Source organism: Hydra viridissima, unplaced genomic scaffold, assembly GCF_058129835.1.
Source record: "Hydra viridissima isolate aposymbiotic clone 2 unplaced genomic scaffold, HvirCarnegie_v1 scaffold_3, whole genome shotgun sequence".
In the NCBI taxonomy this organism is placed as follows: domain Eukaryota; kingdom Metazoa; phylum Cnidaria; class Hydrozoa; order Anthoathecata; family Hydridae; genus Hydra; species Hydra viridissima.
The window spans coordinates 5,606,201-5,621,694 of record NW_028324302.1 but is presented as its reverse complement, the minus strand read 5'-3'; the positions used below and the strand labels follow the sequence as shown (position 1 = coordinate 5,621,694).

At 30.8% G+C, this 15,494-nt stretch overlaps 2 protein-coding genes across 2 annotated transcripts; both read left to right on the top strand.

The window, feature by feature from the left end:
- The first annotated feature begins 4,818 nt into the window (after positions 1–4,818).
- LOC145200919 (low choriolytic enzyme-like) lies at positions 4,819–8,106 on the top strand. The gene is made up of 9 exons (XM_090081165.1): positions 4,819–4,981; positions 5,079–5,201; positions 5,357–5,474; positions 6,041–6,147; positions 6,408–6,479; positions 6,552–6,773; positions 6,895–7,050; positions 7,719–7,874; positions 7,972–8,106. Exons 1-9 carry the CDS (start codon positions 4,909–4,911, stop codon positions 8,091–8,093), a joined length of 1,149 nt encoding a protein of 382 aa, XP_089937291.1. The 5' UTR covers positions 4,819–4,908; the 3' UTR covers positions 8,094–8,106.
- A 13-nt stretch (positions 8,107–8,119) lies between these two features.
- On the top strand, positions 8,120–12,744 carry LOC145200768 (leishmanolysin-like peptidase). Its single transcript, XM_080074565.2, has one exon. It carries the CDS (start codon positions 10,568–10,570, stop codon positions 12,578–12,580), a length of 2,013 nt encoding a protein of 670 aa, XP_079930691.2. The 5' UTR covers positions 8,120–10,567; the 3' UTR covers positions 12,581–12,744.
- Positions 12,745–15,494: the final 2,750 nt, after the last annotated feature.

Sequence of the window (15,494 nt, the reverse complement as noted above, 5' to 3'; positions counted from 1 at the left end):
TATATTGGTTAGCCCTATGATTTTGTGCACACATGTAGTGCTACAAGTAATGTTTAACTATCTTTTTTCTCCATGTGAAAACCATACTCTAAACCTTACGGGTTGTAATTGTGCTGGATCATGCAAAGAGGCAATCACCTACTTTGGAACCATCTATGAAATATACAATTTCTACAGTAGCAAGAGTGGGAGATTTTAAAGAAAAATATACCTGTTTCTTTGCAAAGCATATCTAGAACTAGATGATCAGCTCATATTGACAGTGTCAAACTAGTTACTCAGGATTTATATGTAATGAAGAACGCCTTAAAGGAGACGGAATCTCTCAATTTCACGGCAGATGCTCGAACTCAGTTTCAATCAATACAAAATAGTATGTCAATGTTTGAATGTGTTCTGTTGTCAACGTCATGGCTGAAACTTCTTAAAATAATTTGTAAAACCAACTTTGTTATTGAAGTGCGGAATGCTACAATTGATGCAGCAAGTGATAATAATAATTGCCTGATGAAACACATTCGACTTATTCGTGAACATTGGGATATAGTTCTACAGGAAGCAAAATTAGTAGCTCAGAATGAGGGCATTTTGTCTAACTTTTTTTCTCAGCAGGCATTTATCAGCATAATCAGAGGCAGAACAGCAATACAAAGTGAAAATTATTATTACAATTATTGACTCAATTCGGTCTGGCCTTAAGTGTCGATTCATCTCACTGAGACATATATGCACCCTATTTGGATTCCTATGGCAGTTCAATACTCTGAGTAATGAAGTCCTTTCCTCTGCTGCCAATCCGATTTTGTGCAAGATACTCCAAACACATTTTAAGAAAACGGATATATTCCAAAAGCTTCAAATTAACCTGTAAGCCTCGCAATTTGTTTCGGAAGTTGTAGTGTTGCATTTCTTACTTTATCTGTTGCAGTGCGCATTTCTTACTTTATCTGTATCTGTGGCCACACGCTCTTTCAGTGTGCTGAAGAAGGTTAAGAGCTTACACAGGTCACCCATTTTTTTCATATGAGCGTTTGAATGGGCTGGCAATTCTCAGAATAAACTCCGATCTTGCACGCAGACTAGATTTTTCATCAATCATTGCCACTTTCGCTACGGGAATTGCCAGAAAATCATTTTTGTGACGAAAATTGTCTGAAAATTCGCTGCGATAAATGCAAGAAAAATATGTAATTAAAGTTGATGTTCAATCATTGGAACCAATGCTTTTATTTTTTCTTATTAACGATATAGAACGGTTGTAAATGCATGATATTCAAAAGGCCACAAAATATAAAAGCGGCCTAGACCACACTCAATCTCTGTAAGGGGGCCTGAAAATGAACGGATTTCCTTCGTAATGTTGTATATCTACATAATTGTTATCTATCATCGTTATATATATATATATATATATATATATATATATATATATAGTCATTATCTACCTATAGCCGTTATCTATCGCCGTATAGTCGTATCTATCTACTAATCAATCCACTCTACATCCAACATAATATATTTTCAAATTGAAATCGATTTTCAGCCTAAGCTCATTTGCTTCAGATCATATGATGGAGGAACACCGAACAAGTTTAAAGATTAAAAATTAAGCTTTTCAATAAGTATATTTAAAATTGGACCTGACCTTAAAAAACTCCTGCTAATTCTTAATAGTTTTAAATTTTGATCAATGACGTCTATTAAAATTTACAAATTTTTTTTTGAAATTTGTAAATTTTAACAAAATTTATACAAATAAAATTTGTAAGTTTTCTATTAAAGTTTACAAATTATATTTTGAGAATTGTTCCAATCAAAAACAATTCATTTTAAATATTTTAAAGAAGAAATAATGCAAAAAAAACTTTTAAGGGGCTTAAAAAGAAGAATAACAAGTGACTTAAAATAAAGTTCGATCGTAATCATTTTATTTCTCACAAACAAACCAAAAATTTATTCTATTGTAATTGTAAATTGTCAAACCATTGACAGATCCTTGACGATGATTCGTATTTCACTTTGATAAACATTAAAGCTTACTTTAGGAACCCAACCCAAGGTACCCGAGGGTATCCGTAGACGGACAATTTTAATAAGTTTAGGTACCCGATACCATGATTTTTGGGTCAGGTATTACCCGATATAAACTACCTAAAGTAATACTTGTAAAAGTACCCGAAAATCGGGTAATAAAATACCCGATTTATTTACCTGATCATCAGAACTAAGTTTTCGCGCATTCGAGTAATTTTGTTAATTTTTTTATTGCATTTTTATTTTATTTTATTTTTAGTTCTTTTTAAACTAATTTATTTTTTATTTAATATGCTATCCGCTTTTTTTACCCGATCATCAGAACTACCCGTATTTTGAAACTACTCGCCAGTAGGGTAATAAAATCGGATATCACGTGCATTTTCCATAACCTTTCTTAAGACTATTCTTTATTTATTTACTTATACCTATTTTAAGGGCTTTTATTCATGTAAGACTATTTTCGAACTAACTTGAGCCGTATGTTTATCGCTTGATTTTTTTCTCTGCAATAAGGTTAAGCTTCGTTGACGAAGCTTAACCTTATTGCAGAGAAAAATTTTAACCTTATTGCAGAGAAAAATTGCAGAGAAGATTTTTGGTATTTTAATTAAAATACCAAAAATCTAACGACAGTATTTGTTAACTTAGAAATGTTGGTCAGTAAAACAATTTTATTAAGATTAAGGTTATATTAACAACCAAAAGTTTGGTTATTTATAGGCATTGGTTAGGTGAGGCATTATTACAAACGCTTTAATTAAGACGTAAAAAAGACCATATAATAGTCTTCCTGTTTAGATAGCTGTTTAGTTTTTGTTATGTGTGTTTCCATGGTTTTTGAGCAAACTGGCTTTGAATACTATTTTCCGAAGGATAGAGTTTTCTAAAGACGGATCCACATCTATTGGAGACCTAAAAAGGCGGTTAAAAATTATTACGACTCCTCAAATAAATAATAATACAGTAAGTGAAAGAAAATCCCTGAAAAAGAATTATTTCTAAGATTGCGATCAAGTAATAATTTGATGGATGGTTTTTTTGTGGTCGTATGAGGGATATGAGACATTTGTAATTAAAGCATGAGCATGAGGCTCTTATAATTAAATAGCATGTTTAAGAGTTCCAATCTCTCTTATGTCGACAAATAATATGTGAAGTATTAATTATTTCCTCTATAATCATTTTAAATCTCTTAACTGCATCATTTACTTAAATAAAAGGGGGTTTTCCTTTCATCTGTTTAATGTAAGCCTCTTTTTAAAACATAATTTTACAGCAAGTTGGGATATTTTGCTGACTCATCTCAAAAACGTTTGCATATAATTTTGAAATCTTCAGTGGGAAACAATTACATTCTTGTAATCTCGATGCGTTTAATATGAGTCTCGAAGATAAAAGATATTTCAGTAATCCACCACTACCTTAAACTTGTTTTTGTACAAATGTTTGTCTCCAACTGAATGCCTTTCATTAGTGGCAAGTTATACCTCCTTATATAGGTCACAGAAAACCAAAAGTAATTTGCATAATAATAAATGTTTTAATTCACTGAGTGCAGTTATTTTTTGATCCCTTTTTTACTTCGAGTTTTTATTTTTTCTTTTAAATTTGCATAATACAACTAATTTTTCACTTAACTCTTGGAACAGACCTCTTTATTTTATCTTAAGCGAAAAATTTTAAACTTCTTTTTATATAATTTCCAACTCAGAGTTTGCAGTTTGACAAATAGAAATTTCAACTTTCATGATAAATTCAAATCATTTTTTGTTTTTTCATTTTTCAATTGTCCTGTAGCTTTTATTCAAATTGCCCTGTAAAATTATTTCAATCGTCCTATAACTTTGCTCTGTAACTCTTTTAGCAAATCTAAAGAGTTGATTATCTCCTATATCTTTTGATTTCTCCCTAATCTAATTGAAAGCTTGTAATTTTTAGCTTCTCATCTAATTCTCGTTGAGCACGTGCTTCTTTCATTTCTAACTTTGTAGATTTTTATCACCAAATGTAACTTTTGATGGCGGCCCCTCGTGATCCTAGTACGAAAACCTAACTTTATCTCTTTTTTTTTATAAATTTGATTTTAAATCAAAAACTTAATAAAGTCAAACATGTATTAAACTAACTTTTCTATTTGTAGCAATTGTTAGGCACTTTGCGTCATTAGCGAATAAATGTTGCTCTTATTTAAATTAAAATAAATTAGTTAATTTAGCTGAATTAAGACAGAGTTATGTTCGTTATTTTCAATGTTAATAAAAACATCTGCCAAGTTAGCATTTGTTACATAGGGTTGACTCACAGCGTTTTGGCTGCAGTCTGGACATCCCTGTACTAGCTACAGCACTTAGTAAACTATTTGAAATGTTTTGAACGCAGAACCAGAAGTTTGTAGTAAATTTTTTTTACCATCGGTTGTCCGAAAAACGTTTTTTATTATGAAGTTGATTTGACGACAAGTAGATTTATTTTTAAAAAATTAAACTCTGTTGTAATCTCAGTTTCAGCGTTTGATATTTTAACATCTCAAATTAAAGTTTTTTTCATCATATGGTAAAACATTTTTTATACCGTCTTAGATTCTCAGTAATTTGTATTTTTTTACTTTGTTTAAAACTGTATTTATTAAGCAAGTGTATTTGTTAAGCAACTGTATTTATTAAGTAAGTGTATTTATTAAGCAAGTGTATTTATTAAGCAACTGTATTTATTGAGCAAGTGTATTTATTAAGCAACTGTATTTATTAAGCAAATGCTTTTGTATTTATTTAACAAATGTATTTATTAACCAACTGTATTTATTTCCATCACATTTAAGCTATAAAAGCTCCATCTCAAAAGAAAAACCACTTTTTCAAGAAAAAAGCCGTCATGAAGCCATTGACAATTTTACTTTTTTGTTGTTTCATCAATGCTGCGTCAAGTTGGGTTAAAGAAATGGAGAGTAAGTTTGGAATGAAATCAGATAATTTTTTGAGTTTACAGGCTCGTGCTTTAGTTCTAGAGTAATCAACTGCTCCTTTTAATTCAATAATTTTTAGATCGCGGTCTTTATGAAGGGGATATAAAGTTGACTGATGAAGAAATTGGATCAAATGGTTATGCAAGCATTATTGGAGGGCGTTGGCCAAATAATATTGTGCCTTACGACCTTAGCGGAATGAGTAAGAAGCATACTGAATAATAAACTATTTTCTTTTTACGCAATTAACACTGTTAAATTTTATTATTTTTTTCAAAATTTAAACATTTTTGTTTACGTTTTGCTATGTTATTTTATTAATCTATTACGCTTTTTTGTTAACTAAAAAATGTTTAGATTCGGCAAACCATAAATACGTTTATAGAGCTATAGAAGAGTACCACAAACACACCTGCTTAAAGTTTGTTAAAAGAACAAATGAAGGCGCTTACCTCCGCTTCTATCCTGGCGGAGGGTATGGTTGATATTTTTTACCGGGACCAATTTAATAACATTAATCAAATTTACAAATTATTTTTTTAGCCATCATATAAGTTCTATAAGTTGCATTTAAATTTAATTTTAAACCCCTAAAAAAAAAAATTTATAAAATGTGAATAATGAGCAAAAATCGTCCACAAGTTTTTTCTTAACTTAAAGATAATATTTTTTAATAATATGTTTTAACATTAGTAAATGATTAAATAAACTTATATATCGTGTATAATTTCAGTATAAAGATTGTGTATAGCTTTAGTATTTATATACTTTCTGTAGTTTCGTAAAAATATTGTAAATAATTTTAGTTTATATGTTATTCAGTATGCAACTCCAGTATATCGGAAAGCATACAAAGAATTTTTTCTATAGTTTATATTTTACTTAAATTTTTGAAAATGATTGGTTGATTTAGACTTTTTCTAAATAACTATTCAGTCTTATTATCAAAAGATTGGTGAAAAAATTCCTTCAATGGAAAAAGCAAATTTTTTACGGTTCAACCAAAAACAATAAGTCTTTACTACTTGTTACGGTTTTTAGTTGCTCCTCACTTGTCGGCTATGTACGAGGAAGAGTCAATGACGTATCTTTAGCTAATGGTTGCTTGCAACTTGGAACAGTGTTGCATGAGATAGGGCACAGTATAGGTAAATCTAGCATTTTTTATTTTCAAATAAGTATTTAACAAAGGTAAAGTCAAAATTTTTTTACCATTTAATGAATTTCTATAACTAATCCGATCAAGAGAATTTTGAATAGCTGACCAACTAACAAAAAACCATCGTTAAATCTAACTTTCAATTACATTTTTAACCACCTTGTTTTTTCATCCATGTATGTATGTATTGCTTTTTCATCCATGTAGGTTTACCTTTAATGACCAATTGTATTTTTAAAACATTTTCAGGTTTATACCACGAACAAAGTAGACCAGATCGTGACGATTTTATAACTATAAACTGGAATAATATTCAGTCATGTAAGTACAACTTCAACTCTAAGATATTGATAAATAGATTCAAAATATTTAGAGTATCTACTTCTTTTTAAGCTATGAGATTTAACTTTGACAAGCATGATCGTGGCACGATTAACAGCTTGGGATTCCCTTACGACTACGATTCAATGATGCACTACGGAGAAACTGCATTCGGTGGAGGTCGAGTAACTATTGTTACTAAGGACCGCTCTAAACAAAAAGTAATTGGTACAATACAGGGATTCAGTCCAATTGACATTCAGCAGATTAATGCAATGTACAATTGCGGAGGGGGTGAGTTTGAAAAAAATTTTTTTTAAAAAGACTTTTAAAGAAAATTTATATACTTTCTTTCCATCCTATAGTAATAGTAGTAAAATATATATAGCATTTATATACATATTACATATTTAAGATAGGTCAACTCTTCCCCCTACTGCTCCTCCACAATGTGTTGCTGGACAAGACTTAGACGACAGATGTCAAGGATGGGCCAATACAGGGTACTGCACATCAACAGATCCTACCTATTTAGCAATTATGAAGCAAAAATGTTGCAAGTCTTGTGAAGGTAGTACTTTGATTTAGAAAATTTTATATTATCTATTACATCAGCTAAGTTTATTAAGTAACCAATCAACTAGCATTTAAGTTTATTAAGTAACCAATCAACTAGCATTTAAGTTTATTAAGTAACCAATCAACTAGCATTTAAGTTTATTAAGTAACCAATCAACTAGCATTTAAGTTTATTAAGTAACTAGCATTTATCATTACTTAAGTTTAGGTAATTTTAGTAGCGAAGAGTCTTCACTACAATACAAGTTTCTGCGTGGCATTTCTTTACTTAAATGTTTTTCAATTTGCTATATGTCCCAGCGCTAAAACGTCTTTTACAGCTTTCCTTCTACTTGGATGCGTACAACGGCAACCTTTTCTTTTTTAATTTGCTCTTCTTCTTGCTTGTATTTTCTCTTGTGCTTGAGTAATTTGCAGCTGTTTCTTAATAATTATTTGCCCAAGATTTATTTTTTGTTACTTTTGTAAAAAGTTTGATGATTAAACAAAATTTGACAGACATTATAGGACAAAAGTACAAGAGTCACGTAAATTAATTTTACATGATGCTTATACTTCTATTTATAATATCTCAATCCTTACTCAATGAAATATGGATCTGCTACTGTCATTATGAGATATTTTATTCTAGTATGCAAAATTTATTCTCTTTTCTTAAAGGTAAACCAACTCTTCCCCCTACTGCACCTCCACAATGCGTTGCTGGACAAGACTTAGACGACAGATGTCAAGGATGGGCCAATACAGGGTACTGCACATCAACAGATCCTACCTATTTAGCAATTATGAAGCAAAAATGCTGCAAGTCTTGTGAAGGTAAAGTCTGTTTTTTTAAAAAGAAATATTCCTAAACTTATATTGATTAAAAACTTTGAATATATTCAATTGGTAAACCTTTTTTGAAAACATTTAGGAAGAACTACATGCAATAACTTTAATGCTCGATGTGATGAATGGGCAAAAAGAGGTGAATGCATAATAAATCCAAATTATATGCTGGTAAATTGTCCCAAATCTTGCAGCGTTTGCAAATAAATTGTTTTTAGAATTAGATGTTTTTTTTTTTAAGGAAGAGATTAGAAAAACAATATTGTGCACAGCGTATTTCATATTCGGCATTTTAGTTCTTATGCACCTAGTCAATTTTTTTCTTTCAAAAATTTATTTTAAAAAATGTACCTTTTTACAACTGTTTTGAATTAACAAGGAGTTTTAAACTCTATATTATTGAAAATTAAACATTTAAAAGTTAAAGAACTAAAATTGTACACTAAATGTTGTTGAAAAGTGTTACGCTCAAAGTTCAGTTGTGCAACTGAAAGGAGCATGGGTTGAGAAATTGTTAAAGAGGTTGTTGATACTTGTCTTCATATAAGAATAACGGAAGTATTGTAGAATGATCCTGGCTTGATGCTACATAACCAAGTTAGTTTATTAATTGAACAGGGATGGCAATTTTGCTTTTATTAAAAGTATTTTTGTTATCATCAGCAGAAAGATGTAACAACCTAAATATTGAATAAAACTTTTATAAAGCAGTCGAGTGACCTTAAAGGAGCTAGAAACAAACCTAGGTAATGCGAGGAACTAAAGAATCAGGCTGATACTGGTCTCCAGCAACTGAAAGTAGATTCTAGCTCAATAATAGATGAAATGGCAAAGAACTAAACATTTCGTAACTTACCCAGTTCTGACTCGAATTAAAAAAGTGTTATTTTTAAGCAAGTTGTTTACACATTTATTCTCAATACTTCATTAACAAATTTTTGTTGAAAGTAATGTTACGCTGTGTAAACTACTTTTGATAAAAATATTTTTGATAGATACTTATATCAAAGTTAGAAAAGTATAAAGCAGATATTTATTTAACTTAATTGCCATGTTGATCCATTTTCAAGGCTAAATTTAAAAAACCGGAAAAGTTTCTTTAAAAGCATTAGAAAGCATAACTTTGAACCAACATAATTTTTGAAACCTGCCAATCAATTTGATCATGCGTTACTTCTATGATTACTTAAATGATGGTCCAAAATAAAGTCCCAACATTTTCTCAATGAAACACAAGTAATCCGCATAATTTTGGGCAAATTAGTTGATTCTAATTGATAGTGGCAAGAAGCACCAAAATAGTCTTTGGTTTATTTTTTCACATATTTTTTCACAGGCACATTGGTTTAATGAAGAACAAATGCAAGGATAATATATAGTAATAGTAGTAAATACCATCTATCTTCAGCTCAAACGTAACAGAAATGTGTAACTACACGAGTCTTTTTAATCCAATTTTTATTACTGGGATGTAAATTCCAATTTTTCGCTATTCACTAGAGATCCTTGTTATGACTCTGTAGCTCTCATGTTTACATCAATGTGAAGTATACATAGATTTTACTAAGTAATCTTAAACATAAAGTTTTGCAAAAATTTCTTAATTTCATCTCATCGTTCATCAGTTCTAATAAGATTATAAAGTTTCTTATTTTACTAAGAGAGTTCTAAAAACTATCCAAATCATCATCATCATCATCATCATCATCATCATCATCATCATCATCATCATCATCATCATCATCATCATCATCATCATCATCATCATCATCATCATCATCATCATCATCATCATCTACATAGCATCAGAGTCTTTGAAGGTTTTTATTTAGATAACTCTAAAATGCTTCATCTTCACGATTCCCTTTATTTGTTTTATGCTCGCCCTTTTTATATTTTATTATTCTGTATTTCTACTATTTTATTTGTAAATTTTAAAATTAGCTCAAAGCATCTTGAAATTCACAATATTGAAAGAAGCATATATTTGAAATTTAATTGACGTTTTCGATTGATTTGACAAAAGCCAACTTACAAAAGATTTCTGAGTTCGTTAAAAAAAAGTACTTACCTGATGGTCCAACTGAACATTAAAAATCTTTAGTGATTAAAAAGTTAAGGTAGTTATAAAGTGCTTCTCCGTTACATCTCCGTTGCATCTGCGCAAAGCAGATTTTTATTTCTTTTTAATAAAAACATCTACACGTACATTTATTGTAGATGCTTCGGAAAGTATGTTCAAGCTACTGAAAAAATTGCAGAAATAAAAATACTTATAAAAAACACAACAAAAACACTGAAATTAGAAGAAAATAGAAACGTTAAAAAGAGAACGCATACGGAAACATCACAGCCAATCTTTCAGATTCAAATATTGTGCCCAGACTCTAAAACAACTCTGCGTGCGCTGTTTGAAAACATCCACCAAATGAGGTGAAGCATCAGTTGTTAGTTGTTAGATTCTAAGGACGTGATAGTGTAAAAGTAACATTAAAGCTTTAATACAAAAAATTTATTTGTTTATGGGATATTTGTTAACACAGCGGCGTGCAGATGATAAAGAACACAGTTAGAGAAGAAAAAGTCATCAGAATGCTCGCAATAAATAACAAAGTTGTTTGACAAATTCATTTTGGCTTCAAAGTAAAAATGTGCATTGTTGGTCATGATAAAGAAATAAAATGAATTTCTTAACAATATTAACTAGAAAGAAATTGAATATTTACTTATATGTTTTCATTTTACATTATGCAAAATGTTTACATTGGATACCTAAGATTAACGACGTAGTTCACAATGTACACATTGGTCATCATAATGCTCTCGTTGGACAAATGAATATGCAAAACATTCGATTTAAAGTTGTCTTTGATAATAGTGTTGATAACTTGAAGCCTGCCAAACAAATATTAGTTAAAAATCGTTTAATTCCATCAGCTGTCCAGTACTTCCATCAAACTTATTACGTTAGTAAGCAGACAGAGCCTATTCAACTTCAAAGAATGTGTATGGCTAGCTCCTTTTATTTAAAAGATAACGAAGGAATTGGGCCTGGTCATATTCAATACTGTAAGTTAGCATGTGAAAAAACGCTTTGTGGTCCAGTTAAAGTACCCGAACGTTTTTTAGATCATTGCCGTGTTTGTGATGAGCATGGCAACAACTGTAGAAAAAATGTTAACCTTCATCTAGCTCCTGATAAGTTCGCAAATTTTCTACTTTTTGTATCATCCATGCAAACTGATCACTGTAACGAAGCAAACATTGTTGCTTACGCATCGTACTGTCAACAAGAACATGCGTTAAATCGACCGGTAGCCGGTTTTGCAAACATTTGTCCTGAAAAACTTCTAACAGATCCTCAATCGTTTGAAAGTCTATTATCTACTGTAAAGCATGAAATTTACCACGCATTGGGTTTTAGCGTTGGGTTATTTGCTTTTTATAGAGATAAAAATGGATTACCTTTAACTCCCAGACTTGAAAGTGGAATGCCAGAGTATAACAGCGCCAAAAATTTGTATCAATGGAGTGAGAAAGTTTTGAAAAAAGTTGTTAGAGAAGACTGGAGTGTTTCTGGTGGCTATATAAAGCATGAAGTTCAAATGATTGTTACTCCCACTGTGCAAAGAGAGGTTAGGCGCCATTTTAATTGCGAAGACCTCGAAGGAGCAGAACTTGAAAATCAAGGAGGTGAAGGTACAGCTTTAACGCATTGGGAGAAAAGAGTTTTCGAAAACGAAGCCATGACGGGTACTTATACTCAACATCCAGTATTTTCAAGAATAACACTTGCATTAATGGAAGACACGGGTTGGTATAAAGCTAACTATGCGATGGCTGAAGATTTGGACTGGGGCAAAAACTTAGGATGTTTTTTTGTTAAAAATAACTGTCGTGCGTGGATTGCAAGCCGTATTGAGAACAAAGAATCCACTGCACCATATTGCGCAACGCTTAAACAGTCACCTCTACACATGCGTTGCACACATACAAAGCTGTCACTGGCATTGTGCAATTTAGTGAAATACGCTTCCGAAGTTCCAAATGAATTTCGATACTTTGACAGACTTGGCCAAGTACCTGTTAAAGACATTCATACCTATGGAGGAGCAGTCGAGTTGGCTGACTTTTGCCCATTTTACCAAAAGTTTACACTTACTGAAGAGGATGGTCGGAAGAGGGGTACTACATGTACGGTGAAAGAAAATTCACCATCTCAAAATAAAAACTACGCACTAGAGTCTTATAGTGCTGGAGCAAAGTGTGTTGAGCATGGTAGACATTGGGTAGCAAAAAAAGATATACTTACAAGAACAATGCTTGATTGGGGTTCAGGTTGTTATGATTTTGACTGTACAATGCACGGACTATTTTTAACTGTAGGAAATAAAAGATTTTTATGCGACCAGCCGAACAAGAAAATTGAAGTTATTGGCAAGATGGATGGTTGGATTATAAATGGATCATTGGTATGTCCTTCTTGTCATGACTTTTGTGGTAATAAAGGATTTTGTGTTGGCTCGCCAAGAAAACTATTTAGTCAAGCTGAAAAAAATGAAGACAAAGTTATTGCTCTCTCTGTAGGAGATATGTCGCCGAGTGCTGCAGCGCCTTTGTCATACCTCTCCGCCTATAAAATAATTGGTGTCCACTTGTTCTTTATCACTTTCTTAGATTATGTATCAGATTGAAGGGATTTTTTCAATAAATCTGTGTGCATATATATATATATATATATATATATATATATATATATATATATATATATATATATACACCAATTCTAGATATATTTTTTGTCAATTAAATAGATATGCTATGTGTATATAGTTTGATAAATACTTTATCTTAAAGTAAACAGTTAAGAAAAAATGAAAACAGATGTAAATAAATGTATGTAAAAAAACAGAGTTCAAATCTTCAAGCGTTAATGTATCATGTCCCTTAACAAATTATGTAAGCAGAAGGGACTTAATTAAACCCAGATATATTTTACCTATGCGTAACTCTATTTAAAATTAAATCATGAATTTGTTTTAACAGACAGGTCTAAAAACTTTCATAGTGGAATCGCTCATAAAAAAAAAAGACCCGAAAATCTTCCAGTACAAGTTTTAGTAACAAAATGGAAAGAGCTGAAATAGGCCTTTAAAACGCCGTATTGAAATGATGAAATGTTACTTAATATCGTCATATTAGATAAAAGTTACATTTTGAGGCAGCGTCTTTAAGGATTTTTTAAGCTGGTATCTAAGTTATGCTGCGGACCTGAGCAACTAAAGCAAATTCTTTTTGCTATGTTTGCGACAAAATTACTTTTATATTACAAATAGAAGAAGCACAACCGTGATTAAAAAAGGCTAAAACTTAGCAAAGCTACACATGCTGTAATTCATGTGGATTAGCAAAGCTACACATGCTGTAATTCATGTGGATTAGCTAAGCTACACATGCTGTAATTCATGTGGATTTACAAAGCTACACATGCTGTAATTCATGTGGATTAGCTAAGCTACACATGCTGTAATTCATGTGGATTAGCTAAGTACACATGCTGTAATTCATGTGGATTAGCTAAGTACACATGCTGTAATTCATGTGGATTAACTAAGCTACACATGCTGTAATTCATGTGGATTAACTAAGCTACACATGCTATAATTCATGTGGATTAGCTAAGCTACACATGCTGTAATTCATGTGGATTAGCTAAGCTACACATGCTGTAATTCATGTGGATTAGCTAAGCTACACCTGCTGTAATTCATGTGGATTAGCTAAGCTACACATGCTGTAATTCATGTGGATTAAGATTTGTCCGATAGCTGAATGTCAAAAAGATATCTATACCTTTCACAGTTTCTATAAATCGGATTCTACATGAGGAGCTGAAGGTATTCCTAATGGAATGTTTCCAGTATCTCAACGAGCAGGACTAACGATTTGGAAAACACCTAAACTTTTTGTAGTTGAGTCCGGCAAGTAAGAGCCACAGGAAGCTTGTGGTGATGAAACATTAGCCTTATATTACCCTGATTGTCTACCATTCACATTCAATGAACCGCACCTCATTACACAAATGGAATTAAATGACCAAATAAGATATATGAATCATCTGATGGCAGAGATTCTAGGTTCAAGACTACAGCAGTGAAATTTCATAGCAAATGGTATTCGTACATATCCACATCGTGATTGTTAGAAAGATCTAATTTGATTATTTACAAACAACAATTTCACCTTCCAGGTGGTTTTGATCTTTGTAACAACATCTGTGGCTTAATTTTAATCACTTACATATACTTCTAAATGTTTGTATTATATGTTAATATTATTTTGACAATGTTTTTAACATAATCTTTATCATTAAAGAAAAAAAGAAAATGAAAAATTGAACTTTTATCGAATAATAAAAATGAAATTCTGTAATGTTCCTTGCAAAAATAAACTTTTATGAAACATTCCTTTTTACAAATATTACAGACAGATACAATAAAGATATTTTCACGAGGGGTTCACTTGTTGTATTGAAAGAAAGCCAATAGTTTAAAATATGTACTTTTTAAATATTTACAGCTTTAGTTGTTTTAAAGTACAACTTTATACAGTAAGTACAACTTTAGTATACAACTTCCACCATCGTTGCAACCACCAATTGAAAGTATAAATTTAAAAAGAGTAGATTGGGGACAATGACTATTAACAATGCAGATATTTTATTTTGAAACTCTTTATAAATTTTTTATGTTAAAATATATTTTTTGATATATTTGAAGGGAAAGACTAAGATAGTTAATAATTTATTATTAATATTATTTAAAATTTATTATTATTAAAATATTATTTAAAATTGGCGCACATGTTTGACCATAACGATGATATTTGGAATGATTATAGAATGTATCAATGGACCACAAAACGTGCTTGTCATTACGTTAAGTATAAATTCAATGCGTTCAATCTTTTGTTGTAAAATAAAATAAACATCTAAAGATTCTTAAGAGTTGCAAATTAATAACAGAATAATGAGTTTATCAAGGTTGTTGGCTGGTAGGAAGCGTGACAGTTCTGTATGGAAATTCTTCGTTTACGATGAAAAAAATGACAAATCCATAAATAAATAACTAAATTTTTTTCTCTAAATTTTTTATTTTATGTATACGAAATTTGTCATTTCTTAAATTAGGACTTTCTTAAAGCATAGGACTTTGTTAGGTCACTTTGTTAAGTCTCATTAAGTTTTAAGAAAAAATTGAAAAAAATGTGACATTTTATTTAACAAAAAAATGACGAAATTTAAAATTAAATGGCATTCATTTTAAAAGCCATCTGGCAATATTTTTATTTCAATATTTTGGACTTGTGATGTTCTGTAATACACGGAAATGTCAATATGTTAACTTTCAAAATGAAAAAACCATATAATAAAGAAAAATGAGGCCAGAAAGACGATTTTAGAACATTTTAATATTATAAAGGGATATATTAGTCCATAGACAACATATCACATTTAGTGAAAGTTGATAACTTAAGTGTAAGTTGATAAAATGTTGAAAAGTTTCAGTTGCAAAGTTTTTTAAAAGATGTAATTTACAAAAAAAGTTT